General features: G+C 56.9%; 7 protein-coding genes across 7 annotated transcripts; 3 read left to right on the top strand and 4 right to left on the bottom strand.

Annotated features, from left to right (window-relative positions):
• The first annotated feature begins 560 nt into the window (after nt 1–560).
• On the top strand, nt 561–3,034 carry KVR01_009259 (uncharacterized protein). The gene is made up of 3 exons (XM_044789923.1): nt 561–952; nt 1,060–1,798; nt 1,879–3,034. The coding sequence occupies exons 1-3, from the start codon at nt 750–752 to the stop codon at nt 2,089–2,091; spliced, it is 1,155 nt and encodes a 384-aa protein (XP_044641761.1). The 5' UTR covers nt 561–749; the 3' UTR covers nt 2,092–3,034.
• Nucleotides 3,035–3,096: 62 nt separating this feature from the next.
• KVR01_009632 (uncharacterized protein) lies at nt 3,097–7,616 on the top strand. The gene is made up of 2 exons (XM_044782050.1): nt 3,097–3,723; nt 3,785–7,616. The coding sequence occupies exons 1-2, from the start codon at nt 3,701–3,703 to the stop codon at nt 7,083–7,085; spliced, it is 3,324 nt and encodes a 1,107-aa protein (XP_044642134.1). The 5' UTR covers nt 3,097–3,700; the 3' UTR covers nt 7,086–7,616.
• Nucleotides 7,617–8,007: 391 nt separating this feature from the next.
• Nucleotides 8,008–10,018, top strand: KVR01_008941 (uncharacterized protein). The gene has a single exon (XM_044783401.1). It carries the CDS (start codon nt 8,436–8,438, stop codon nt 9,600–9,602), a length of 1,167 nt encoding a protein of 388 aa, XP_044641443.1. The 5' UTR covers nt 8,008–8,435; the 3' UTR covers nt 9,603–10,018.
• A 47-nt stretch (nt 10,019–10,065) lies between these two features.
• Nucleotides 10,066–10,694, bottom strand: KVR01_009554 (uncharacterized protein). Its single transcript, XM_044783113.1, has 2 exons — nt 10,456–10,694; nt 10,066–10,353 (listed from the first exon to the last, which is right to left on the bottom strand). Exons 1-2 carry the CDS (start codon nt 10,616–10,618, stop codon nt 10,199–10,201), a joined length of 318 nt encoding a protein of 105 aa, XP_044642056.1. The 5' UTR covers nt 10,619–10,694; the 3' UTR covers nt 10,066–10,198.
• Nucleotides 10,695–11,400: 706 nt separating this feature from the next.
• Nucleotides 11,401–13,622, bottom strand: KVR01_009285 (uncharacterized protein). The gene is made up of 4 exons (XM_044786931.1): nt 13,434–13,622; nt 13,323–13,355; nt 13,145–13,260; nt 11,401–13,083 (listed from the first exon to the last, which is right to left on the bottom strand). The coding sequence occupies exons 1-4, from the start codon at nt 13,473–13,475 to the stop codon at nt 11,490–11,492; spliced, it is 1,785 nt and encodes a 594-aa protein (XP_044641787.1). The 5' UTR covers nt 13,476–13,622; the 3' UTR covers nt 11,401–11,489.
• Nucleotides 13,623–19,203: 5,581 nt separating this feature from the next.
• KVR01_009579 (uncharacterized protein) lies at nt 19,204–22,643 on the bottom strand. The gene is made up of 2 exons (XM_044785428.1): nt 22,072–22,643; nt 19,204–22,008 (listed from the first exon to the last, which is right to left on the bottom strand). Exons 1-2 carry the CDS (start codon nt 22,183–22,185, stop codon nt 19,471–19,473), a joined length of 2,652 nt encoding a protein of 883 aa, XP_044642081.1. The 5' UTR covers nt 22,186–22,643; the 3' UTR covers nt 19,204–19,470.
• A 237-nt stretch (nt 22,644–22,880) lies between these two features.
• KVR01_009153 (uncharacterized protein) lies at nt 22,881–25,104 on the bottom strand. The gene is made up of 7 exons (XM_044788210.1): nt 24,711–25,104; nt 24,502–24,621; nt 24,214–24,437; nt 24,013–24,157; nt 23,391–23,947; nt 23,224–23,320; nt 22,881–23,148 (listed from the first exon to the last, which is right to left on the bottom strand). The coding sequence occupies exons 1-7, from the start codon at nt 25,015–25,017 to the stop codon at nt 23,018–23,020; spliced, it is 1,581 nt and encodes a 526-aa protein (XP_044641655.1). The 5' UTR covers nt 25,018–25,104; the 3' UTR covers nt 22,881–23,017.
• Between the last annotated feature and the right edge of the window lie 1,209 nt (nt 25,105–26,313).

Below are 26,313 nucleotides of genomic sequence, written 5' to 3'. Positions count from 1 at the left end.
ACAGTTGTGGTGGTGATCTTGGAAAGGGGATTCAGTACACATGGATGGATGATGGGGCGTCACTCCATCTTGACACATTTCCCCAACATTAGATTAATACCTTGAGGCTTGCCACATGGTGCGCACAATGGTGATGGAGGACATTGATGGACTCGGAAAAAACTGCCGATTAGACTGATGCACAAATTGAAGGAGTTCATTGATGACTACTGCATGCTCAGTGGTAATGTGTATGTGCCGCAGCCATGTGCAAGAGCCTCGTCTTGCCGTTCAGTCTTCCGTTCTTGTAGGTCCTCGCCCGCTCAAGGCGAAGACTGAAGCCGCAAGCAATTATTGACCCTGATTAAATTGAAGAAAGTGGCTTACACCAGGGCAGGACTGTTGAGAAGGGATCAATGCCACCGAGGCCTCCCGGGTACGCATTGATGGCTGAGCCGAGGTAGTTTGCTCAATGGCAGGCACGCGTCATCTCTGGCTTAGGTAATCCACATGCAGACTGCACACTCCCCCCCCCCCCTGCCCAAAATTTCGGGCGGTACGAGGCGTTGCCAATCTTATCGGCGATTTTTCGTCATGGATGAGTTTACTTTCCTCCCATCAGTCGATTAATCTTTTTTGTACTGTCAACTTTGACCCACCGCACGAGGGCCACCATCCGAGCCTGCAACGAAATGTGCTCCAGGCTGCAATAGTACAATTGACGTTACCCGAGGGTGGGATTCCGCAGGTTTCAGCAGCCCTGAGTGGCAATGGCGACGCCGGCGGCGACTTACACGATGGCCTCTGACAGAGACGACGGCCGGCGTGAGCAGCGGGCGGCAGACCGCCTCCCCCCGCTGATCCGCTCGAGAGAAACTGGTGAGGTGATGCCAGAGGCGCGTCCCCTCGGTTCAGCCCAGCCCGTAAAGGCTTTGGCGTTTGCAAAATCGTGGCACCACATGGTAGCCGGAGCGTAAGAGAACCCCCAACGCCGACTTGGAGCCCGAGACCGAGAACTGGAACTGCATGGTCTCGAGAGCCGCGCGCGCTCCCCCGCTGACAGCCATGTTCAACCTACAGTGTCGGCGGAATGACGGCCGCCGCCCTGACCGCGCCCCTCGACGTCCTCAAGACCCGCCTCCAGTCAGACTTCTACCAAGCACAGCTCCGGGCCGCGCGGCAAGCCCACGCCAACATGAACCCGGTGCGCGCCGGCATGTACCACCTGACCGAGACGATACAGATCCTGTCGTCGGTCCCGAAACAAGAAGGCTGGCGGGCGCTGTTCAAGGGCCTGGGCCCCAACCTGGTGGGCGTGATCCCCGCGAGGTCAATCAACTTCTACGTGTACGGCAACGGCAAGCGGCTGGTCTCGGAGTACCTGAACCACGGGCAGGAGGCGCCCTGGGTGCACCTGACGGCGGCCATCGCGGCGGGCGTGGCGACGGGCACGGCGACGAACCCGATCTGGCTGATCAAGACGCGGCTGCAGCTGGACAAGAACGTGGCCGAGCAGGCGGGCGGCGCCGCCAAGAGGCAGTACAAGAACAGCCTGGACTGCATACGGCAGGTCTTCCGCACCGAGGGCCCGCGCGGGTTCTTCAAGGGCCTCAGCGCCAGCTACCTGGGCGTCACCGAGTCGACGCTGCAGTGGGTGCTGTACGAGCGCCTCAAGAAGGGGCTCAAGCACCGCGAGGAGAGGCTCGTCGCCAGCGGGCGCGAGTGGTCCTGGTGGGATCACTTCGTCGACTACACGGGCAAGGCGGGCGCGGCCGGCGGGGCAAAGCTCTTCGCGGCCGTGATAGCGTATCCGCATGAGGTTCGTTTACATCCGACCCGAGACGGACGGCATGCGCCGAAATAGGGGGGAGACACAATGCTAACATGCATGGCGAACAGGTTGCGAGGACGCGGTTACGACAGGCGCCCACGGCAGACGGGCGGCCGAAATACACGGGCTTGATGCAGTGCTTCAAGCGCGTGTGGTTGGAAGAAGGCCTGGTCGGCCTCTACGGCGGGCTGACGCCGCACCTCATGCGGACGGTGCCGAGTGCTGCCATCATGTTTGGCATGTACGAGGTCATCCTCCGGCTCCTGGACACACCCTCTTGAGGAGCCCCAACGCCTCTTCAGACCACTGCCTCGGCGCATATCTCATCATATCTCGTCGCGCAGAGACACAGCGCAGCAACTGCGCCACAGCCAAAAAGGAAGGACGGCGGCAACCACATAGGAGGAGGACAATGTAAGATCTACAAGGCATGATGGATGCACGATTAGAATCTGAGAATCTCCCCGCCCCCCACACCCCCACCCTCGCCACAAGCAGGGTCGACACGCTACTCAATTCTTTCTCTTTCCGAGGCTCCTTGTTTCCGGGTTCGACGGGGTCGAACGCACCCTGTCATTGTACCTACCTACCCAACCCACCCCCTCGTGTCAGCTCATTCTGCATATAGCCGGACGGAGCCTTGGTTGTACCATATCTAGAGGAGGCGCATAGAATAGCAAGATCATGGCCCATTGAGCCTGTTTGGCGTTGAGCCGGGGGGCCTGAACAAAAGTATAGGATATATACAACAATATAAGAATACCCAATGCCGACCGAGGCGACAACCGCTCGCCTCATTGACGGTGGTCCTCGAGTGGAGGCCTGCACCAAGTGAAGCCTGAACCTCAGGGATGATGGTTGATATTCTTCAAAACGAGCACTGCGGTCAAAGTTTTTGATACCAAACCAGCCGCACAGATGCTGGCCGCCGGCCCGTCGCTGCTGCGACAAGGAGCCCGTGCGAGCCGTACTTGTTTCTTCAGGGGCGAGGTACCAAGTGGTTAGGACGTCATCCCATCTTCAATGCGCCCGGGCTGCAGGTGACTGTGCGTGGCGTTCCTGACAGCTCTGGGCCGGCTGGGCGAACGGGCACTGGAAATAAATAAATGTAGTCTATTTACTTATTTTACGCATGGACCGTGGGCCGCCGTTGATCGCCACCGGCATGGTGTCGACACGTCTTGAACTACTTGGCCCTCGGCGGATGGGTGTGGCGATTGTGGGGTCGTCATGCCCATCTCTGTGATAAAAGGGTCGTTGGGGGGGCCTCCCTCCCGGGCTCCCGGCAGAGTCAGAAGGACGAATTATTAAGTTAATGCAACTCTGTGAGCTCTGTGGCTTGGCCAAGGACCGAGGAGGCACGAGGGTGGGACGGGACACTGCCGCAGCGGCTTGCCCAATTCCTCGTAGGATCTGCCTGCCCTCTTCTGTCTCTGTCGTACCCAGAAAATACGGATACAATTAGCCAGTTCGAGTCCATCCCGCGGACGAAACAAACCCACCCAACCGCCTGGCTTTATTTATATCCCCCCTGCCCACATATTACCCGCTCGCCTTGGCCCCACGACTCGTCACCAATCGTCACTGGTGGCCTGCTTCCGCGCCATCGAACTGCCTCTCTCCCACGACTGCTGTGACTGCGCCGCTGTGGTCCAGTTCGCCCTCGTCCTGTTCACCCCGACCCGAGCATAACTTCTCTCTCTCCACTGCACGAGGCAGCGATCCTGGAGGCAAGGGCGCCCGCGCAATGCCACTTTGGTGACACGACGTCCGCGACTCGGCCCACACCCCTGCGGAGACACCGGCAGACCTGCGCCCCCAGCCTGCTAGAAGTACTCCGTAGAGTAGAAGCGACATCCCCCGAGTGCAAAAGCACCCCCTAATAAGCCCATGATGGACGCCCGTTCCCCAGCGTAAGTCCACTCACTAGGTGCAGATGCGAGCAGATGTCTAATGTCGCGCGTCATCGTGCAGAACCCCAAACACGCCCTACGGCCAGCCAAGCCAGTACAAGGTCAATGTCAACCGACAGAAGACGAGGAAATGGGTCGAGGCCAAGACCCAGAATTATGACGGCGACGACTGGGGAGGAATCGACGACGAGTTCGACGACGACGATGCCCACGACACCGGCAGCGCAGGCGGGCGCCAGGACTACTTCAACCAGCCGCCGCAGGCTCAGAGGCCCGGGAGGCTGACGGCGGGACTGCGGGCCATATCCAGCAGCGGGCCACCGACGCCCGGGTCGGGGTCGGGCGGCTCGTCGCCCAGCCTCAGGCCGAGCGAGCGCATAGCCCTGGAGAAGCAGGCCGCGGGCAACAGGAGCGCGAGCGGACCGCCGGCCCTGCACATCCAGACACCGGGCAAGACGGCGACACAACCGCCGCCGCCGCAGGTCGGAGGGCCGACCGGGCCTGTGGGCGGTGCGGCGTCCCCGTCCCCGTTCCCGCCGCGCAAGAGCAGCATGACGAGCCAGGACAGGCCCGACGTGACCACGACCGCCGACGCACGACCGCCACGCACGAGCTCGAGGCCAGAGTCCCCGGCAAGCGCGGCGAGGACGCCAGCCTCGGCGGCAGGACCACCGCGGTTCATCCGACCGTCTGAGATCTACAAGCGGATGGAGGAGGAGAAGGAGAAAGAACGTAGGTCAATGGAGTCGGCGGGACGGCCGAGCCTGGACAGCATCGGGGGCCCAAGCAGCAGCGAGGAGGGAGGCGACCCGACAAATGCCCGGAGGCGCCCGAGTTTCGGCAGGAACGATGAAGGAGAGGCCAACCGCAGCTTGCGACCCCTGGAATCGGTGGCCGAGAGGAAGAGCGAGTATGGATTTGACGGGCTGATGATCAACCCAGCAGAACCAGCGCCCCAGATGCCGACCCAGACCCAGACCCAGACCCAGGCCCAGGACGAATCCCGGAATGCGAGTGTGCCAGAGCCAAAGCCAGACCCCATTCCCGAGCCCGAGCCTGCGATGCCCTCACCTCCAGAGCTGCACCACCCCCAGGCAACCACCGCCACAGACGCCCCGCCCGAACCACTCAAGCGTTACTCCACGAGCCCCAAGCTGCCCCTCCTCTCGAGGCTGAGTGGGTTCGGCGGCGACTTCTTTTCTGGAGGTGCAGACTTCATGAGCGACTCGCCCAAATCTTCAGAGCCCCCTCCTACCAACGCCGAGCCAACGCGTCCAACAGGAGACGAGCCAGCCAACGCGCCACAGCCAACAGTAGCAAATGACGCACAACTCAGTAAGCAACCGCAACCGCAACCAGAGCCAGAGTCAGAGTCTCTTGGATCCAGCCAGCCAAAGCCAAAGCCCTTCCGCCCCTCGTTCCCTGGAGCCTGGGTCAGCGAGACTGCCACCACGCCTGGAGACATGGCCACCCCTGGCCTTGGAGACAACACAGCTGACGTCCCAGCCCATCAACCTATTTCCATCAGTGAGAGCCCCGACGACGCCCACGACGCCCACGACGCCCACGACGCCCACCTGAGACCTGCGCCTTTGCGAACACCCTCCCCTGGCAGTGCAAGTGCATTCAGCGCCCACGACGATCAACAACAACACTCCACAAGGTCTGGACGTGCCTCGCCCGCTAATCACCACTACCTCAAAGCTACAGCAGACCGCTCTGTGGATGCTCTTTCGGGGCGAGACAACGAGGATAAGACCGGTCCCCGCCGAGACATGACCCCGATCGCACCCTTGCAGCCCCGCAAAAAGTCGTTCGTGGTCGAGGACGACGCGGCCCCGGCCCCTGCCCCAGCCCCATCCCATCCCAGCAATCCCATCACGAGAGTCGAGACCTTCGGCACGGCGGACAACGCGTCGCCACTCAAGGAGAGCGATGTCCTTCGCGACGAGATCATGCGGAGCCTTAGCCCGGTCCGTCCGCCCGGTGGACCCAGCGAGCCTCCCCGGGATGAGAGTGCGGCCCGCGAGAGTGCTTACCTGAGTGATGTCTACGGTGACTACTGGTCGGGCGACGACAAACCATCCGAGGCCGGCAATCCTCTCAAACTAGGCAGCCTCCGCGAACTCGAAGCTGCGCCAGCAGACAAAGACGAGGCTGCGGATGCCACTCCAAAGCCTCCTCCACATTCATCCTTCGAACCTGTGACGACCAATGCGGCTCCACCACCCATCCCAGCTGTCGAGCCAGAAGCCGCAAGGCCAGAGCCGAAGCGAGAGCGCTTCTCGTGGGAGGCAGGGTCTACTTTTGGTGGCCCCAGCTCGGCTCAAGCTTCACCAACGAAGCAGCCAGACCCAGATTCCACGGACAACCTGACAAGCCCCATCTCTGCATCGAGACATGAGGACCCCACAAGCCCAAGCGGCGACGGCCGCAGCTCGCCTCTCTTGTCCCTCCCGACCATGAACTTTGGCGACAGCGACATATCCCCCACAGTGGTATCAGCAGTAAGCACGCTTCCTCAGGACCAGGACAACCGCACCACCAGTGACATACAATCCCCGCAGTCTAACACCACCGCCGATCAGGACGCCTTCTCCCCGCCACCTGACAGCGCGAACAAGCACCTCTACCCCACCGAGGACAAGATCCCGGCCCAGTCGCCAATGTCGCCCCTGTCCCCGCTGGAGCCCATCGCGACGGCAGACGACGAGGAGGCACAGCGCACCACATCGCCGCCGCCACAGGAACCACCGGAGGGCGTCCCGCTCCCGCGCAGCCCATCACCCACGCAGCCGGGCCCAGCCGCCACCACCACCCCCACCGGCGGCGCCGATGAGAAGCGGCAGAGCCAGGCGGCGGCCTACAACATGATGACGCTCAAGCAGATCCTGTCGCTGCCGTCGCCCTCGGACCGCGTGCAGAAGATGCGCGAGACGCGCGAGCACATGGCGGCCCTGGAGACGGGGCTCGCGGCGTGGCTGGCCGAGATGGCGGCGCGGCCGGCGCACGAGAACGCGATGCCCTCGTACGGCTACGCGCTGTCGGGCGACGACGCGGAGCTGTGGGGCACCAAGGGCGGGGCGGCGCGGATCCCGCTGAACGCGCCCTCGGCTCCCGGTGGGGGCCACGACGGCGGGGATGGGGATGGTGGTGGTGGTGGTGGTGGTGGTGGTGCGCCGCACCCGGGCATGGGCCGCGCCGCCAGCACCAGCATCAACATGGGCAACCTCGTCATGCACTCCGGGCAGGCGGGGGCCAAGGGCAAGGAGCTGCTGCACAGCGCCGGCAAGATGGGGAAGGGGCTGCTGAGCAAGGGGAAGAATAAGCTGAGGGAGAGGGCGGAGAGCAAGAGGGCCTAGGGAGGGGCTGGGGCCGCAAGAGGGCCTAGGGAGGGGCTGGGGCCCGTGTGAGACGAGACGGGGGTGGGAAACGAGACGGTTTGGGTGGTGGGTTGTGGTAATTCCCTGATTTCTTCTCTTGTACTCGGTGGTAAGTAGGGTTGGTACTTGCTGTATGTGTTGGGAGGGAGGGCGAGGAGGGCATAGCGCATTGTTTTGTGCTTCTTCTTCTTCTTCTTCTTGGTACCAACTTTGTTTGTGCCTTTTTGATTACTTGGCTTCCCTCTTTTTTTTTTCTTCTCCAATCCGTCCCTTGTTCTCTCTCACTCTTCTTCTATGTCGACTCTGACTGGATAGGAGGCAATTGGCGGGACTGCAGAATGAGAGAGGAGGCGGATAAATGGGTGGTTACTTGGTCGGGTGGGATGTCTATGTAATCTATTTTCCCCCCAAGGCATATAATCCGGCTGGTCGGGCACTGGCTGGGTATGGGCGTTTTACGAAGCACAAGTGAGAGATAGCAGCAAATTGAGGAATGAACTGCTCTATTCATGTTGTTCTCTTTTCTGGGGGTGGAAGTGACTTGGATGTTGTTAAGTGAGATATAGGCGTTGCTGGGGCCTACGAATCTACAAGTGGCCTTTTCTGTCCGACTCCATTATTTTGTGCTTGAACTTTAAAGGTAGCTCCCAGGACCAGAAGCTACATGTAGCTAGTTAAACTAGGCATGTTATATTGCTCCCACAGTGCCCCATGTCTGACTGAATTATATGCATATAGGCCCTTCACAACACGACATACACAATGCTGCTCTATGGTATGTTTCAACGCCCCAGCTGACCTTGATCTAGGAAACGATATCCATTTGGCACACGAGAAGTCGAGACAGAACGGTCATCGTGCTGTCAATTTGGCTGCCGTCGAACAAGCCGCGCGGATCCGTCCGAAGGCAATACACGTGTAAGCCAATCCCCGCAACAAGACGTCATAAGAGTCAGACACCCACCCTGCCCCGTGTAAGAGACTCGGACAGCCAAGACCATCAGGACATACTATACAGAAACAATTGTTGTGATAAATGCGTTCAGGCGTATAGGCGCATAATCGGCCGTGCAGCGCAGCAAATCATTCGGCATCTGATGCACCGAGATCAACGCGGTCAGATCGGCATGAGTCACATTTGTGGTGTTGCTCGAGAAACACCAAATGGGCGTGGAGCAGATGAAGTTTTGATATGAATAAAGCCCGTCTGGGAAACCATGGGGAATGGACATTTGGAATGCCAATCAATCAAATAGATCGCACCCTTTACTCACATACCAAATATCTTACAGAATTCCCATATCAGCCCCAACTGCTTCAAGTTGAGCCATGGCCGACGTCGAGGGCGCCCTCCCGCTCGCAGCCCGCCGAGACCTTCGGGTCTCGATCGCGGAGACCAAGGACCCGCTGGTAGAAGCACTGCCCAAGGTCGAGCTCCACGTGCACATCGAGGGCACGCTGACCCCGGAGCTCAAGTGGAGGTTCGCCCGGCGCAACGGCATGACCCTGCAGAACCCGCGGACGGGGGCGGCGTTCGCCTCGCTCGACGAGTACCAGGACTCGCACGACAGCTTCAAGAGCCTGTCCGGCGCCGGCGCCGGCGGCGGGCGGATGAACAACGAGGAGGAGACCCTGTCCTTCTTCGAGGCCTACTACGGCGGGTTCGAGGTGCTCAAGACGGCGGCGGACTACCGCGAGCTCGCGATGCACTACCTCGAGCGCGCCGCGGGCATGAACGTGCGGTACTGCGAGCTGTTCTTCGACCCGCAGGGGCACACCCGCACCGGCGTGAGCTGGGAGACGATGATGGGCGGGTTCCGGTCCGCGCAGGAGGAGGCGGAGAGGCGCCTCGGGGTCAGGAGCGCCTGGGTCATGTGCTTCCTCCGCGACGAGCCGGTGCGGTCGGCCGTCGAGCACTACGCCGCCGCGCTCGGCTACCGCGACATGATCGTCGGCGTCGGCCTGGACTCGAACGAGGACCGGCGGCCGCCCGCGCTCTTCGAGGAGGTCTTTGCCCGGGCGAGGGCGGACGGCTTCCGCCTGACGGCGCACTGCGACGTCGGCAGGGCGTACCCGGTCGAGCATGCCCGCCAGGTCATCTGCTCCGTGGGGGGGACGGGTGCCGACCGCATCGACCACGGCCTGAATGCCGTCGAGAGCGCCGAGCTTGTGGAGGCGTTGAGGTCGAGGGGGATGGGGATGACGATCTGCCCCTGGTCCTACATCCGGCACCAGCCCATGGATGAGGTGTTTGAGCGCATCCGCGCCCTCTTCGACGCGGGCGTCCGGGTCTCTATCAATAGCGATGATCCGGCGTTCATGGAGGATACCTGGGTACATGAGAACCTGCTGGTCGTGCGGAAGTTCTGCAAGTTTAGCGACGAGGATATGATCAGGCTTGCGGAGAATGCTATCCTCACCTGTTGGGCTTCTGATTCGACCAAGGCAGAGATCACGGCTGAGCTGGATGCCTTGAGGGGGAGGTACATAACATGATGTATTGGGTTATGGGCTGGCAACTCTCGCTCATTTTTCACGTGATCGGTTGTGGACTGTTGCTGGACCGCATCCATGGATTGCTCATGTCGCCGGAATAAGGGCGAGGGCGTGCCTTAGGGGCAATGGACACAAGTGGTGCGCGCGGAAGTGCCCCAGGGTGAGTGCGATCGATCTGGACCTGTCGAGAGGGCCATCGCTCGGGATGGCCAAGCCACATGTGCAATGATCGGTCCATTGGGAACTGCAGGATTAGTGGGGGGATTACATCAGGAGATACACATTCTCGATGCGAGACCAGTGTCACTCCCAATGACAGCTCTTGGTGGCCGGGATCAATTACGTTTGGAGTCCTTACATGCCACAATGTCCTTTCAGTCTGTGGACAGAGGGCGTAATTATATTGTTGATAAAAGTTCTCGGGGATATTTCAACTTTAAAGAGCGGTGGATAGACCTCAGCGTGAAAAAGAGACATGATGTTTATTAAATATTGCCGGCTAAACCATGTAAAAATGTCTCCACGAATCTATTCCCGTCGCGCGCGTTTACAGCAGAGTCGAATTCCTCGTCCGAAATCCAGCTCATGCTCGCGATTTAAAACGCCAAGCAGCTTCCGCTGACGATGGCCTGAGGCGGCGCAACAGCAGCACTGCGGGCGCCGACGATGGTGACGGTGGCCCCATCAACGCCGGAGAACGAGCAGGTCGCCCCGCCCAGGGAGCTGATGGTGTCCACGGCAAGGCCATTGTCTAATCTCTTGCGTCAGAACACATTATTTTCGCAGGTTGGGAGCAGGTGGAGTTCTTGGGGTGAGGTTTTCATGATCTCTCTTTTTCTCTGTATGTACTTACTTGTGTGGAAAACGGTGGCGTCGGTAGGGACGTCGAGGGTGTAAGAGGCCGCTGCGCCGCTGAATGTGATGACGGCCTTGAACTGGCGGGGCTCGGCTGCCGGGGCGGCGAAGGTAAGGCCGGCGAGGGCGGAGATGATGGAGATTGCCTGGAAGTACTGCATTTTTGCGGTTTGGACTGGGAGATTTGACTCTGAATGTAGCGAGAGAATTGGCTGAAGGATGGTGTCTTGATTATTTATGTGATGGTGGTGAAGTCGACATGTAATCGTGGAATGGAGAGACGCGGCACCTTTTTATAATATCTAGGTACTGCAAACTCATGACGGCGGTTACGTCGGCATAGTGCACACGATGTTTTCAAAGAGAGGTTTCTCGTATAAGCTCAGTAAGCATTATGGTATGCGATTTTGCCCAATACTCAGTGGCGATGTAAAGGGCCGACTAGTAGTAACCAATACGAACATCTGCAGTTATGGCCTTCTTTAGTCTCAGCCAAGACCTACACGATATTTACTATGGTATCCAGCCTCAGTGTGCACGTGCTGATCATCTGATCGTGAGGGTCAACGTCTGGACCATTAGTCGTCTGGTTGCTTCTAGGGGCAGAATGATTCCAAATATCGTAGTCGCACTGCGGCGGAGTCGATGCGCGCGGCTTACTGCTCAGGGCCCACTTGTGATTAATTGATTATTGATCTGCTGGATTAGCCGCCACGCTCATTCATAATTTATCTGACAAGCATCAAGCTAGATTTGTCAACCGCTACCAGTGAAAGTAACAACGGGATAGGCGACTGCAAGTCGGGAACGAATTACCATTTAGATATGATTCAAATGCATGCTAGACTATTTGAAAAGGCTGTGCAGAGACACCACGGCCCAATTCAGCTCGGGGTAACAAGATGCACCTTCGGCTTGAAGGCAAGTTGGTATTAGGGGCATTAACTCGCAAAACCAAACTCAAGTCGTAACAATCCAGATGAGCAAGCTCATCCAAGGCAGTAACGAAAGCAACCCCACACCAGTCGTCACTCATGCAGCGCTAGCCTTTTCCTGGACCTCGCCCTTGGGCAAATTAGTACCCTCCGCAGTCTTAGGTTCCTCCTTGGTCTCAACGTTCTCCGCCGGTTGGGTAGCAGTCGATGTCGGCGCAGCAGCAGCACTTTCCTCAGAAGCAGTCGACGCCTGCTTCTTGGAAAAGAACCCGGCGCCCGGCACGCTGACACTGGGAACGCTGACGCTCGGCATGCTCATACTCGGCATAGTAGGCATGCTCGGCAGCTTTGTTGGAATGTACCCTTTGACCCCGGAGCTGGCCTGGGAGATGCCCGTGCCGGTAGACTGGGCGATCCCCATAAGGTACCTGTAGTAGCTCTGCTTGTCCTTGACCTCGGGGACCGAAGCCTCTACGCCCTCGGCGGCAGCTGCGTCGTCGCCACCATCGGTTGGCAGGGGCACCAGGGAGGCGGCGGCGGCAATGTCGAGGGGCGACTCATCGGGCATGCCGTCGCTGTCTTCCGAGGCTTGGGTGTCAGCAGCGTTTTCTGTTGTTGTGCCCTTTTCCCCTTCGACCTCGACGCCCTCGTCTGTGGCCTTGATAGCGTTCTCGGCAGAGTCAGCGGGGCTGGGCTTCGTGATTTCGGGGTTGTCGACTATCTCGGAGTCATCATTGAACCATGTGATGACCAACTTGGTCGCCTTGTCGATCATGAGTTTGTAATCCTCGTTCTTGTCGGTTTTGAACAGCGACATGTGCGCCTGGATCTCGTCCTCGGCGTTCTCGACGACATGCCTGGAGAACAAATTGCTTGCGGGTTGGTCGTCTGCCGGAACAGCGCAAAAGGTCCTCTCCGGTACGAAATACCCGCCGCTCCAGTAGCCATTCTCACCCATCGAGCAGTAGATGTCGTGGATGCCGATGCCCTTCAGGTTCGCAAGCCGCTCGAGCCTCTTGTTCAGCTCCTGCTGCTTCATGAGCACGCCGACAAACGTGAGGTGGTCACTAAGCCAGGCAAAGGACTGCCCGACGTTACCCTTGTTGACATAAGCAAGACCCTGACCGAGGCGATCCACTCCCTGCTGGTACCCCTCGACAATGTCCTGCTTCTTCAGATTCCTCATGCCCTGGACGCCGTCCATGATTTTCTGGCGGTGGATATAGGCAGCCACGCCGCCCGCAGCGATGGCGCCGACGGTCCCCGTGCGCACGGCAACCAGCTGCCACGTCTTCCACGCCGCCGGGCTCGTGGTCCTGTTGGCGCCCGGGACAGACCCGGCGCCCCGCTTGAGCGCGGTGCTGATGCTGGCGGGCGCGGCGGATAACGCCGTCATGACGTTGAAGACCGAGCTGACTTTCTGGTAGTTGGAGAAGCCGCCGTAGACGAACATGGAGCGCGCGAGACCGTTGAAGGGCGTGTCGAAGGCGAGGATCCCCTGAATCATGGGGAACAGCGGGGCCTTTGGGTCGTCACTGGTGGCGCGCTCGTTCAGGATGTGAAAGAGGGCCTCAGTGGCTACGAAGCCGCCCATGGAGTGGGCGATGAGGATGACGCCGACATTCTTGTCGTTTGGTGGCCAGGGCTTCTCCAGCTTGGCCTTCCTAACGTCCATCACTCGTTCCTTGAGCCTGTCGCACTGTCAGTTGAGAGGCTCGTCTCTCGGACACGCTTGTGGAAAAACAATCTTACCATTCTAGGAAGTTGACGCTGGCTTCGGTGAGCTCTCCCTTGGTAGCATACTTGGGATAAACGACGGACTCGACGTTATGGTCGGAGAGCTGACTGCTGAGGTGCTTTTTGAGATCCTTCACAAATTTTGTTAGTTCACTAGAATAACCAACTACCTTGAGAGAGGCGGCCTATTTACCTCCGGGAAAGTACCGAAGCTGTCATCGCTGCCCTGTAAGTGCAGAGTTAGCATCAATAGTGTTCTTGTGGGTTGTTCTCGTTTCAGCCCTGACTACAGGTAGAAACTTACCTTGAAGCCATGTATATGGCACAAAAGCAATGTTCGTGACATAGCTATCGTTGCTGTGCGTGGTTGATGATGATACACGGTGTTCCAAGGTTCTAGGTTTGTTGTAAGATGGTCCTAGGTATTCTCAATGAGATGATAATTTTGCAAATATGAGAGAGTGAGCGCGCAACGAGCTTGAGAGCATGTATGAGCTGTGTCTACGCATTGTGTATTTGTCTCCGGGATAGGCTCTAGATGTCGTCAGCCACACCTGCCTTTCTTTTACACTCGAAACAGTAGGAGGGTGGCCAAGAGTGTGGCGTGACGAGCCACAACGTCACCCACGACGTCACCGGCAGCGTGGTCGCCCCCAAAAGCTAAAGAGACACTATGCAACTTGCATGTGAACGGCTGAACCCGCCACAGACCATTCTATTGGGTTTTGGAGAAACGGCTGTCAAGGATGACAGCTTAAGCGTGTAGCATAAAACTTGATTTGACGGCGCTAACGCCTGGCGGGCAAATGGCTGTTGGAGGACGCAGCTAGGCTGGTCGTCTGGGCATCCCGACGAACGTCGGAGGTGCAACGGCCCCCACCTCCGGCTCAACTTACCACTGCCGTCTGAGACCGGAGCCGATGACCGGGCGTGCTACTATTATCTTACTTAGCCCGTTTGCATGCTAAGTGAGGAAAGTGATTAAAGTGTATGCGATGCCTTCATGCAGTGAAAGATGGGATTATGCGCCAATGCGACCGGGACTGAATACAGCCCTCAAGTGCTGTTTGACAATGGCTCTCGTCACCCTGGTAGGTCGACAACAACTGAAAGAGTCTGCCTATCTGTCTGAATGTATCATCGTGTGAACCCAGTCTTCTCTGGACCATCTTCACGCCTGGGGGGATACACTCCCATGGAGTGAGCTGCTTTGCGATGATTGTCCTCGGCACAAGTTTCCCCCGGGTGTGACTGTCGAATTCGAAGTCTTTGGGCTTCTCAGGCACGGCAAGGTGTGTGTACACGCGAATGTTTAGCTCCCGCATCTGCTCATCTGGGAACTGGCACGACAACCCGATAGAGCGCGCCTTAAGTCCTTGAATTCTTCGTTGGCATGTCGCTTCAGATTGAAGACCCCGGCGCCTACTCGGCGACCGACAACAGCCTGACAGAATTTGAACCGCTTGGAAAGTGTCTAAGCATATTCTCACTTCCTGACATGACATTTTGGCAAATTCTTTGAAATTGTGACTGATTAGTTGTAATAGTATGTATTGCTTGTGACAAATCGTGAGTCTGGGGCGTGACTCCCGACGCGACGCGAGGTTGGGTGGTTAGGACTCCTCAGGTCGACGTTGTGGCTGCGTGACGGATGTCCGAGCAAAACTTGTACATTACTAAGGTTGTCTCGAGTTTCTGTAGCCTTGGACTCAGGATATAAAGTTCAGCATAGCTATAGAAACCACGCGGTTTCCACATATCAGTATATTGGAGTCTCGGCAACGCCAATTCACGATTATTGCCACGAGACGGTCTCGTCAATACGAGGTAGATGGGGTCAGGGAGAGAGGGACAGCATTTGTGGTCCAGATGTAGTAAGTCGGGGGACGCCAGTGGAGTATTGCCTCCATTCTGGAACGCCATGTTGACAATTATTGCATCGATCGAGGACGGCACCCTCATCTGATCGGCTGGCTGGTGGTGGCGGATACTGCCGCAGCTTTCTGCGGCACTTTCTTCGCCATGTTTATATGCTGAATTGTCGCCCGCATCCGATTGATCCAAATGCGTGCAGTAAGCCAAAACTCCCCAACTCCTATCCATCCATTGTATGCTCCGGTAAACGCCCGTGACTCCACAAATTAATCACTGCACTGCCTCGCGGGGCATACCGATTGGTAACGGCTGTGTGCCATCCGGCACGTGCGTGCACCTTTTTTTCATATCATCGAAGGCCTCGAGACCGGGTATTGCAAGTCTTTTCAACGGTCGGAAAAATCGGGCTTCGACGGGTTTCGGGTGCTGGAACATGGAGAATGAGCATTCGAGCGGGCAGGGCCGGACGGCTTCAGGACCTCGGGGCCGAAGTCGTCCAGAACATTGGGAATCGAGCCATGGGACAAACCTGATCAGTCATATTTTCGACCCCGGCCGGCTTATTCCCAGCCTTCCTGGCTCATAGACGCATAGTGGGTTTCGGACGACCGCGGCCGGTGTCTCGGGGCCGGATTTTGTGTGTATGTGCGCCTCAAGGCCCAGCGTGTCTCCGACTTGGCCCCCAGAAGCTTAATTCCTGCTGAAGCTTATATCCCCAAGCCTTCCCAGGGTGATGATCAAGGCGAGAAGAAGACCAAGAACGATCACGAAGACCTCAACCATGAACAGGGGAACAATAATCATCTTGAGGGATGTGTTGTATGTTGGTCCGGCGGCTTGGCAGGCGGGCCCTCTGTGGTTCACTGTTGACTTGTTGCCGGATGGGAACTCTTTGGCGTGCAGAGGGTGCTGGAACGGGAGGAGATCGGACGCGAACAAGCTGTGACGAGAGTGCTGCGGCTGCCATGCAGTTTATAAAAAGTCAAAAGGAGTGGTCACGACGGTACGTCACGATCTCGCACTCTCCGGTTTTAATCTCGGATGCTGGCCGGGGGGCATCTCTCGGTGGGCACTCTGCATTGTCCCTTGACCGCTCTGCTCGCGCATTCTGGGCTGCTCTGGTGTTGGCCCTTATTTACTATGGGCAGGGGTGAATGCTTGCGCCGGACGGGGCAGAGGTGTTGTGTGTCTTCCCACGTCGACAGGAGGGGGGCACGGATTAGGAGGCCTAGGAGGCTCCATAGTCTCGTGGGAAAAAGCCCCAATCTGCGCCATGGCCCTTGCAAGGGAAGAGAGAAAAAAAAAAACCCACACTCCCAGAAGCAGGCCATACCGTGTATAGCAAGGGCCCCCAATCGCACCTCCGGGCCAGCCCAGCCAGTTGCAGCAGCTCATTGGCGACTCATTTTACAGGATATCCATCGCCGGTGGACCAAGCTACCGAGGAACCGCAAGTGGGCCCTCGCTACATGGGCACCTGGGCCGGTTGAGTCTTGTGGCGTTCGAATTCCCGAGCCCCTGAGTCGTCAAAATTCACCATCGGCCACGCGTTACCACGCTAGACCTGGAGGCCACTTATATAAGCGAACAGCTTCCACCCTGCCATTCATACTCGCCTCCCGAACCGCGAAGCGAACGGGTTTCCCATGATCCAAGGGGCGACTGCACTATGGTATCGTGCCATTGCTTCATTCCGACATCCATGATGCACCTACCGCATTTTGCCGGAGCCGTGCCTTTGCCCTTGTGATAGGGACACAGGTTTGAGGCGTTGGGGCTTGTCGGCCGCAGTGGCGCCCCTTTTCCTCCCACCATGCAGACCCACTCAGAATCCCTGATTTGCAACCCGCATTCCAAGATTCAGAGAGGTGCAGGCTTCCTTCCGATGGGACCTCAGAGTGCACAAAAAAAGCCGCCACCCACCCTCGACTCTCGTGGACGAGGGTAAATCTGGGCGAACACGACCTCATGAGATCCGGTTTTCGGGTGTGATTGAGCAGGAGGATTTCCGCGACTCGGGGCAGCCCCCAAATTACTCGAGCAGACCATAATAACCTTTCCTCGTACCGACTATACTATTGCGCTCGACATCCATGGATACAATCATGGCCCTTGGCGAACCCAACCGACTTGACACAGACAGCGAGCAAGCATCCCAAGGTTTACTGTCAGTGCACAACCCAGGCCTGGCCATCCCGCACGTCTCGACAGTTCCTCCGCGCCTCGCATAAAGTGAAAGCTTCGCGATGCCAACCGCACCAGCTACCCTGGTCCAATGCGACATAATACCGAGCTTGCCTTATCTCCCTCCCTACTATGTAGTACACAGTGTAACCGAAGCATATCTTCAGGGGAGTCTCGGGTAGATCCCCTTGGCCAGGGTCGTAAGATTTAAAAACGCTATCTGACCGTCCGTCCAGCCCGTCCTAGGAGTTAGTATTTGGGCCTAGCTAAGCCCCAAGGGTTGGTCGACGTCTAGGTGATATACAGGCCCTCTAAGGGGCCACGACCTTCATCTGCTCACTTGCATCGGGTCCACTTAAGGGGATTAATGGGACAACATGGCTAGCAGCGTGGGTATGCTGGCTGGCTGAAAGACCCACCCTGACCAGGGTCGGGGTGGTTAGAGACAACGGCCCAGGCTAAAATAACCTCTAGTACCTAGCACATTACCTGAGATTGCTAACCGGAGTCCACTTTCCCGTGCCCCTAGACACGGCATACTAATAGAATCCCATGTCTCGCTTGATCACCACAAAGACTGATCGAGACACTCTGGATTGTAGAGAATAGCAAACGAGAGAATATTGTCCACCTGAACGAGCTTCAGAAGAGGCCAAAATGGAAGATTGGTTGAAATCCTATCTTTGATGAGTTGCTGCATGGACGTTGTCGGTGGGATATGCACTCGAGTGCCCTTCCAAGGTTCGAAAATGTCGGATGCTCCCGAAGCAGAAAGAACTTGTGAAATAATCATCAGTTCAAGGAATAAGAAAATACAGCTCTAGAGCATAACAGACAATGCTCAGTCGCCTCGTCTCATCAATGCTTTCCACCAGAGCCTCATCTCCGGACTCTGGGTAACGCCCCGCCCCCCCCAAATCAGCTCAGGCTGTCAATCGCTTTCCTCTTTGTGTACGCGTCTGTTCCCGAAGTTCCACTTCGCTAGTGCATAAAGTAGATCAGGTTCGGCGGTTCCATCTTCGCAGGGCAGAAGATTAAGAACGCGAGGCGGTCCACTGTGGGCCTTGTTGATCGATTTGTGCTCCGCAGTATACCGAACAGCATTATTTTTCTACGCTTACACGTTAGACAGTAGCCTTAGAATGCATATCAGTCTTACCAAATCGCCCTGCCTTGTGTAAATCAGCGTGGTGCGCGTCGTCAGATCACACGATCATCACAGGCACACTGGCAGAATTGGTTGTACGGTCAGTACTCTTTTCTGAGTCTCATATTGACATTCTTCTACTTTTTTTTTTAATGCACGTGAGTGTCTAAAGCAAAATTTCTATTACGATCTCATCGAATGATCAGTGTCCCACTGTTGTTAAAGCCCTTGGCAACTTGGATAAATAGAGGCTGTGTTGTGTCAATGAGGGACGTTAAGTCAACTAGAACTAGTTCAGTGGCTGGTTTTCACTGAGACCAACTTATCAGCTCACGCACCCCAGAATTCTACGAACCCCAGATATCGATACCTAGGTACTGTTACAATTGCAATTGGAGCGACGGAGGCTACAACGTTGCACACAGCGGTAGTGTTGAAGTACACTACACATGGTCCATCACCATCACTGCTGCTCCCTCTGGTCATTTCCGTAGACAAGATGAAGTCGAAGTCGAGTATTATCCAATTGAGCGTTTTCCATTGTGTGAAGGAACCATGCGCCTCCGGGATGTATACGGATGAAGAACGAAATCACTTATCCATTTGGTCACAAGCTAGCGGAGTCCCCTCTTCGGCATAAAATCAGGGCCAGAGTCCCGTTGTGATAACACTCTGTCATTCCTCATCTGCAGGATAGGTGATGCGCGCCACCTCCAGGATGCCCAAGTAGCCTCTGTATGATATTATCCTTTGATTTCATATGGGATAATATTCTATATAACGTTCTCCTTTAACAAACACCATGCTTGGATCACAAAACACGAGGATACGGGCAATTTCGGACATGATGGACGATCCATCTACACATGTGGCTCATGGTCTCAATTGATGTGACACATTGGTGCCAGACTACCTAACTACCTAATTGCAAAGCTCTCGACGCCTAGACGGAAACCCAAAGTACTGAGTGGCTAATTGCTGTCATTTTCTTTTCGCATCCAAAATTCGCTCCAGACCTCAAATCCGATAACCCAAGCCATTACTTCATCCTGATGCCCACCACCATTCATTCCCCGATGTGCCTCAAAGCCTTGGACAACAACAAAAACGCCAATTCTGTTGCCCGCGCTTCAACTCACTTCGAGTTAGTCGAATGAACGGCCTTGTCCCCAAGAGGGAACGAGACCTCGTACTCGAGGTCCAGCTTGACGCCCTTGCCGGGGTGCAGCTCGACGTCCCAGCGGACCTCGCCGCTCTTCTTGAGCGTCGCGACGGCCGTGCCCCAGCCGCCCTTGCCGCCGTCCTTGGGGCCAGCCACCTGGTGCTGGGATCCGGTGCTGACGCCGCTGCCGCCCTCGGACAGGCCGCGCGGGCTCGCAATGTCGACGCGCAGCTTGTCGTCCTCGCTGACGGGGACCTGGTCCAGGACGATGAGGCGGACGGGCTTGGAGCTGCTGCTGCTGGTGGTGGTGGTGCCGTCGCCGCTGGTCTGGGAGGTGGCGCCGCGGGTGTTGGTGATGGTGACGGATCGCCTGTACCCGGTGCTGTCCTCCTTAGAGAAGACACCTGTCTGGCCGCGCTTGACGTCCGCGTTGGGGTAGATGACCCTGATGGTGGGGTCGACGCCCAGGCTCATGTTGAACGAGTCGCCGCTTGGGCAGTGCGGCAGCGACGAGCGGCCCATGAAGGTGCCGTCGAGGGTGAGGCCCACGGGGCCGCGGAGCAGCGACAGCTTGCTCGCGTTGCGCAGCTTGGCCCTGAGGAAGGCGGCGGGGCGGTACTTGGCCACGACGGTGTGGCTGAAGCCGACGTTGCTGAAGAGGATCCTGGCCACGCGCTGCTTGGAGGCGTTGCTGCTGGGGGCGAGCGTCTTGCTGCCCGGGAGGTCGTACGTCGTCGTCATGCCCATCTCCTCGACCGCCGACTCCTCGAAGTGGAGGAATTTGTCGAAATCAAAGTCCTGGAGCGCGTCCTCAGTGTCCAGCTGGTTGGCATGGTCGTAGTCACAGTCTTGCGGAATCTTGTCGGCGAAGACGCCAGCGTTTGTATTCGCAGCCGCGGGAGGAGGTGGGTTGGCACCGCTCGGGGCACCGAACAGGCTGCTGGCTGGTTGGATGGCACGGCTCTGGGCACCGAACAGCCCGCCGCCGGTTTGTTGGTTGGCACCGCTCGGGGCACCACCGAACAAGGTGGTCACGGTGTGGGCTGGCGCGTTACCGAACGGACCGAATGCATTGTTTGATTGCGCTTGCGCCTGTTGCATCTGCATCTGTTGTTGCTGTTGCGCCTGCGGCTGAACCTTCCTCATCTGCGCAGGATGCGCCGGAGGCTCCTCCTGCCGTGCCCTCATCGTTCGCCTAACACCCTGCTGTTCCAGTAACATCAGTTGCATCTGGTAGTCCTGCAAATCGTGATTCGTGCCGCCAACCGCCCGGGCCTGTTTCCTGAATTGTGTGTTGCCGTTCGGGAAAGGCTGGCCGGGCAGCCCAATCAGGTGGACTCCGTGCCTTTCATGGGACGTGAAGCAAGCCGCGTTAATGTTCGCGGCCCGCTGTGCCACCTCCTCGGGGCTGTTTGTGATGTCACCAGCGGAGTAGTCATCGGACCTCCTGGCGAGCTTGATACGCCACGGCACGAGCTTCGGGATGTCGTCCTGCAGGCCAGAAAAGACGGCCTGGGAGGTAGAGAGGATGATCTTGCAGTCCTTCCACGTCTCGGAGGTGTTGTTGGTGAGCTGGGCGTCGAAGAACAGGGTGCCAGTGTTGGTAGTGGTGTTGAGTTGCAGGTCATAGGATGGGGACCAGAATGCCGCGGACGTGACGTAGGAGAGGGAGATGTCACAGGTTGAAGACGGAGCCTCGGTGCCTGGGGATGCAGCTTCGCTGGGCTCGTCGGCGACAGGCTTCACAAGATCGGTCACGGAGGCGAACGAAGACCGGCGGGACGAGATGGGCGTGTACTGGGTTGCGTCAAGAGTGATGCGGACGGTATAGCAAGAGCGCGGCCAGAACTTGCACCGTTCGGCGTGGATACGTGCCTGCTCCTTCTCTTTCTTCTCAAGGCGGGCAATGAGGAGCTGATTCTTCTTGCGCTTCGCCTCGGCCTCCTTCCGAGCGGCCTTGTTGCGCTTCTTGTCCTCCTTTGCAGTCTGGGCAAGGAGCCTGGACCTCTTCTTCTCAAGGCTGGAAACCTCGGTATTGAGCTCTCGCTGGCGGAGCGTTGCATCCATGCGTTCCTGGAAGGTCTTGCGTCGCTGTGCATCATAGACATCAACGAGCTCGCCAACGTCAGCTCCGGACTTGGGCGTAACTTTCTTTCCATACTCCTCGAGCAGTTTCAGACGCTTGTCTGCGTTAGACACAACCTCATCATCTCTCTTGAGGACATCATGCAAAGCCACGAGCTTCTCCTCCACCGCCTTCAGCTCCTTCCTGGCTGGGGTGAGGGATTCGTCGTCGGAATCCTTGGCCGAAGCATCCTGACCGTCATCATCATCTGACTGGTCGGAGTCATCCTTGTCAGAATCAGGATAGATCTCTTGAAAGATGTCTGCGTTGTCGAGCAGCTGGACTGAGATATCGGAGATGACTGCGGCGCCAGTGCCTTCAACCTTGATGGAGTGCTCATCGACGGTGGGAGTCAGACCAACGACGGTAATATGGTTCAGGCCGGGCTAGAAATAGAGTCAGTACTTGCAGGTCCATGGAGATGACGGGGGATCTAGGCGGATACATACCTTGAGGACGACGTTTCGGATGTCCCGCACGACTTGGGCACGGGTCGGGAAAAGCGTAATGGACCGCGTGGGCAGGTCGCGAACATGATACTCCTGGGCGTGAGCGGCTTCCATGCTGCACGACCGTGGTCACGGGCGTTGAATGGGATGTTGTTGAGAAAGAAATACGATGAGGTTGGGGGTGGTGAGCTTGTGAGCCCGGGTTGTGATGGTCGTGATGGTCGTGATGGTCGTGATGGTCGTGGGGTGGTGTGATGAGTTGGGTGGGTTGGGTGGTTGGTAGGAAGGAAGGTTGATCAAGTGGCGGTAGCTACGAACACGGCGGGATTCTTTATACTTGTCAAACCCACCGTTTGTAGAGGCGCAGGCTGCCAGAAACGGAAATAACGGAAATGGTCGAGGTGAAGCTCTCTGTGATCCGTCAGTGTTTGCTCCCAGGCCAGACGTCGCCAGCAAACAACTGGCCAATGAGCTGCAGCCTAACCCTACAAAAGTTCCTGCCTGAAAGCCCTTCGTATCCTCGATGACTCAGATGGACTGATTTGCTCGGTAAAACTGTCAGTGCAAGAAAGAATACTGAGGCTCGCGAAGAGGTTAAGGCATCTCAACGGCGGGGGGCGGCCTCTTTGGTCGCTAGGCAGCAGCGCCAGTGCAGTTTCTGTTACACGCTATTGGCTGATGACAAAAACCTGATGACAAAGCCAGGGTGGAGAGGGTCCCCCTTTCCGCATTGGTGAGGGGGAGGGGGCCCGTGAGGGGGGGGGGTGGTCGCTCCAACCCTTGATTCCTGTATCCTCCTGCTGGCCTAGTCACATACAACACAATTGATGCACTTCAAGACGAGAGCTACTGTATATGTACAGATGAATCATCTGTTCTATTCTTCACAGACTTCACGAACAAGTCCCAGCCTCAAATTTGCTGAAACAAGCAACTAGCGACGGGCTTATGATGCCTGCTCTAGGCCTCTGCTCCACTCCACAACCTGAGGATGTGCTTTCACCTTCCTCGCATCGAAGCCGATGACCTGGAGCCCTGCCATGCTGGAAGCCCGAGACAAGGCTACATAGCTTTGACCTATACGTCGAGAATTGAAATTAGCCACACAATTTCCAAGTCATTGGGAACATTGTCATCCAGTGTGCCGCTTACCCTTTTCAAACACCTTGCTCAAATCGACCTTGACCCGCTGGATTGTCTGGCCTTGTGCCTTATGGATTGATACAGCCCATGCCAGGACGAGCGGAACCTGAATATGGAGTCAGTGGATGATGCAGACTAAGTGAGTGCGCAGCAAATTATGCAGGAATCAAGCATACCTGTACCCGCCTCGCAAGTAATTTGCCCTCACTGTCCTCAGCCCGAAACTCATCACGGGCCACGAGCATCGTCTCCTTGCCCCGAAACGTGCTGAACTCAACCAGCGGCAGCAACTCAACACCAGCGCCACTGCCCTGGTACGACTTCTTGTTATTGTTGTTGCTGTTTTCACCACCGCCCCCATCAGCCGGCGCGCTAAACCCGAGCACCTTGCCCACGCTGCCGTTCACGAGCGTCTCGCTGACGTTCTTGACCAGCATCACCTGCGCCTCCCGCTTGAGCTCTAGCACCCCGACGGCCATCATGTTGTCGAGAAGTCTCTGCCTCTTGCCTGGCTCCGCGGACCCCGAGTCCCGCGCCACAAATGTGTGCATGGGGCCGCCGAGGGCGGCGAGACGGGACGCGTTGGCGCGGTCGACCTCGGTTCGCAGGGGGAACAGCTGGGTGGGGAGGATGCCGTCGTCTTGTGGGAGGGGTCTGGAGAGGCCGGCCAGGACTCTTTGTGTTGCTGGGGGGATCTCACCGCGGCGAAGCTCATTGAGAAGATTGACGAAGTCTGCGATTGGACGATGCTGTGTGAATATTATAGGGTGCAATATGCCCAGGCGGTGAACGACTCACCACTATCCTTCTGACGAAAAACTTGAGTGAGCGTCACGGTTCGCTCGATGCTCTCTTTCCACGCATCACTTTGGAACGCAAAGAACACATCCTTTCCGCCCTGAGTGACAGGTGGCAGCTGGAAGAAGTCACCCGTGACAACAATCTTGTGGCAGTCAGTAGGCGCAGAGTAAAAAACTGTGGATTCCTGAAATAGCTGACTTGGATTCCTCCAAACGGCCTCTCTGTCTTTCGGCGGAGTGTGGTTGAGAGGGCGGCCAAGAGGTTGAAAAGCTGGCCGTCGACCATAGACACTTCGTCGATAACCAGGACCTTGACTGCCTTCCACCGCCGGTGGGCGGGCCTGCATGTCTTGATGTAGCTGATTTGCTTCTCTACGTCGAAGACGCCAGGCGTGATAGCACCCCAGGCGTGCAATGTCGTTCCTGCAATTCAATCAATGGTTCTAGAACCCATTTATCGGAGAACAGCAAAGACTGGGACACGAACCACCAATGTTCTGCGCAGCCATGCCGGTGCTGGCGCAAATGGCCAGAGAGTCTGCCTTGTTGGCATATTTCTCCCGCAGAGCCTCGATGATGGCTCTCAAAAGCAAAGATTTGCCCGTGCCTGTATGAAAATCAGCATTGCTATATTCCAAGACCCCAAGGTTCGTAAACTACCACTCAGTCTATATGTAAGAGAGTTGTGCAACTAACCTGCCGAGCCAGTGAAGAATATGTTCCTCCCGTCATTCACAACCATCCGCAACACTGCTTCTTGCTCAGCGCTGAGACCGACATCGCTCCCGCCGCTTATTCTTTTCGGTGTTGGCAAGTTGTTGGACAGAGGCTTCTCCGCTGTGGTATTTTCTCCATTCCCAGCAGCAATGTCAGGTGCTGTCTGTCGTGGGGCAAAGAACGCATCCAACGTCGTGCGCTGGAGCTTGACCGGCCCTTTTGCCTTGGAGCCTGCAAGGCTATCGTTTGCCTTCCGCTTGATTGCTCTGGGTCGTATCCCGGGCATTACGGAATGTGCCGGGCGAGTCGTGTGTCGCCTGTCCGTTTGTCAACGCCAAATCCACCCCTGTTTGGCTTCGGTCGTAAGATCACGCTGAAGTGCTCGGCACGCGTCGCCCCACAGAGGTCATTGTTTACTATGCGTCAGCACGCATAACCGTTGACCTAGGGTTAGACCCTCAGACCCATCCTAAGTCCACTGGGACATGCAGCACCGGTATTGAACAACTGCAGATTGTAGACATAGACGGCTAGACAAGCCTTGAGCGAACACTAGAAATGGGACGTCAATAATGATTGCAAAAAGATATCAATGTGTCTGCTTCTAAAGAAATAAAAGTCCCTGAAACCGTTCCCCTATGATTTTCTTAAGATTTCCCTGAAATTTCGTTATTCCTAATACAGGAGTATAATTGTATTTAAGAAAGCCAGACCGTCACAAAGACCTAGTCACAGAGAGGCTGTTATGACGTATACACCTGAATTCTCCCAGCTATTGCGGAGGAACGATCTTAAGGTCAGCACAACCCGTTGTGGGATACTGGGGACCTGACATGATTATGGGAAGTCCCGCGGTCTCGCGCAAATCTTCCGATATATATTCAGCACTAAGGGACAGCCCCTGATTTCTAGTGCAGTAGCGCTATGTATGGGCTAGGATTGTGTGATCGATAATCGAGAGGGGTCAGCCAGCCACAACATGCGTGCTATCGGATGCCTATCGGGGTTGTATTTTGTGTAACAACATCCCGTCATCCCCGCTTGATGCACATTTGCCGAGCCGCTGCCACATGCTCATTGACCACCATCTCGCACCGTCCATACTTAAGTATTCAATCTTCAAGGTGGATTTCTGGCACCTCCAACTCCGAAGCCAGACTCGTACCCCGGATAGAGCTGTCGAAGAGATGGCCGACTCCCTTATCTCGAAACTGATTGCCAGCACTATAAGTATTCCGAGCGAGTTGTCACTGGCCGCCGCGAACTTTAATCTGGATTTCACCCTCGTCAAACTGGAGGCGCCAACCGAGTTTGGCGCTGTACACGACAGCCTTAGTCCGCTTCGGCGAAAAGAAGCAGAAGGTGGGGGACTCCATAGAACTGCCAGGAAATTGGGCGCACTATTCCACGGTATCGTCTCGCCGGCGCCAGCTCTTCTCTCTGCCTACGGAACCCGTGTTTCACAGATCGCAGACAAGCAGAAACTCGATCCGAGCGAGCGAGCGAAACATGGAATTTTCTCTCACATTTCCGGCGCGGATGCTTCGAGTATCTGGGCTGCTGCTACTTCGGGCGAGAATGC

The sequence above is a fragment of the Diaporthe batatas genome, assembly GCF_019321695.1.
Source record: "Diaporthe batatas strain CRI 302-4 chromosome Unknown Contig00011, whole genome shotgun sequence".
Classification (NCBI taxonomy): Eukaryota; Fungi; Ascomycota; class Sordariomycetes; order Diaporthales; family Diaporthaceae; genus Diaporthe; species Diaporthe batatas.
This window is presented reverse-complemented; position numbering and strand designations above follow the sequence as displayed.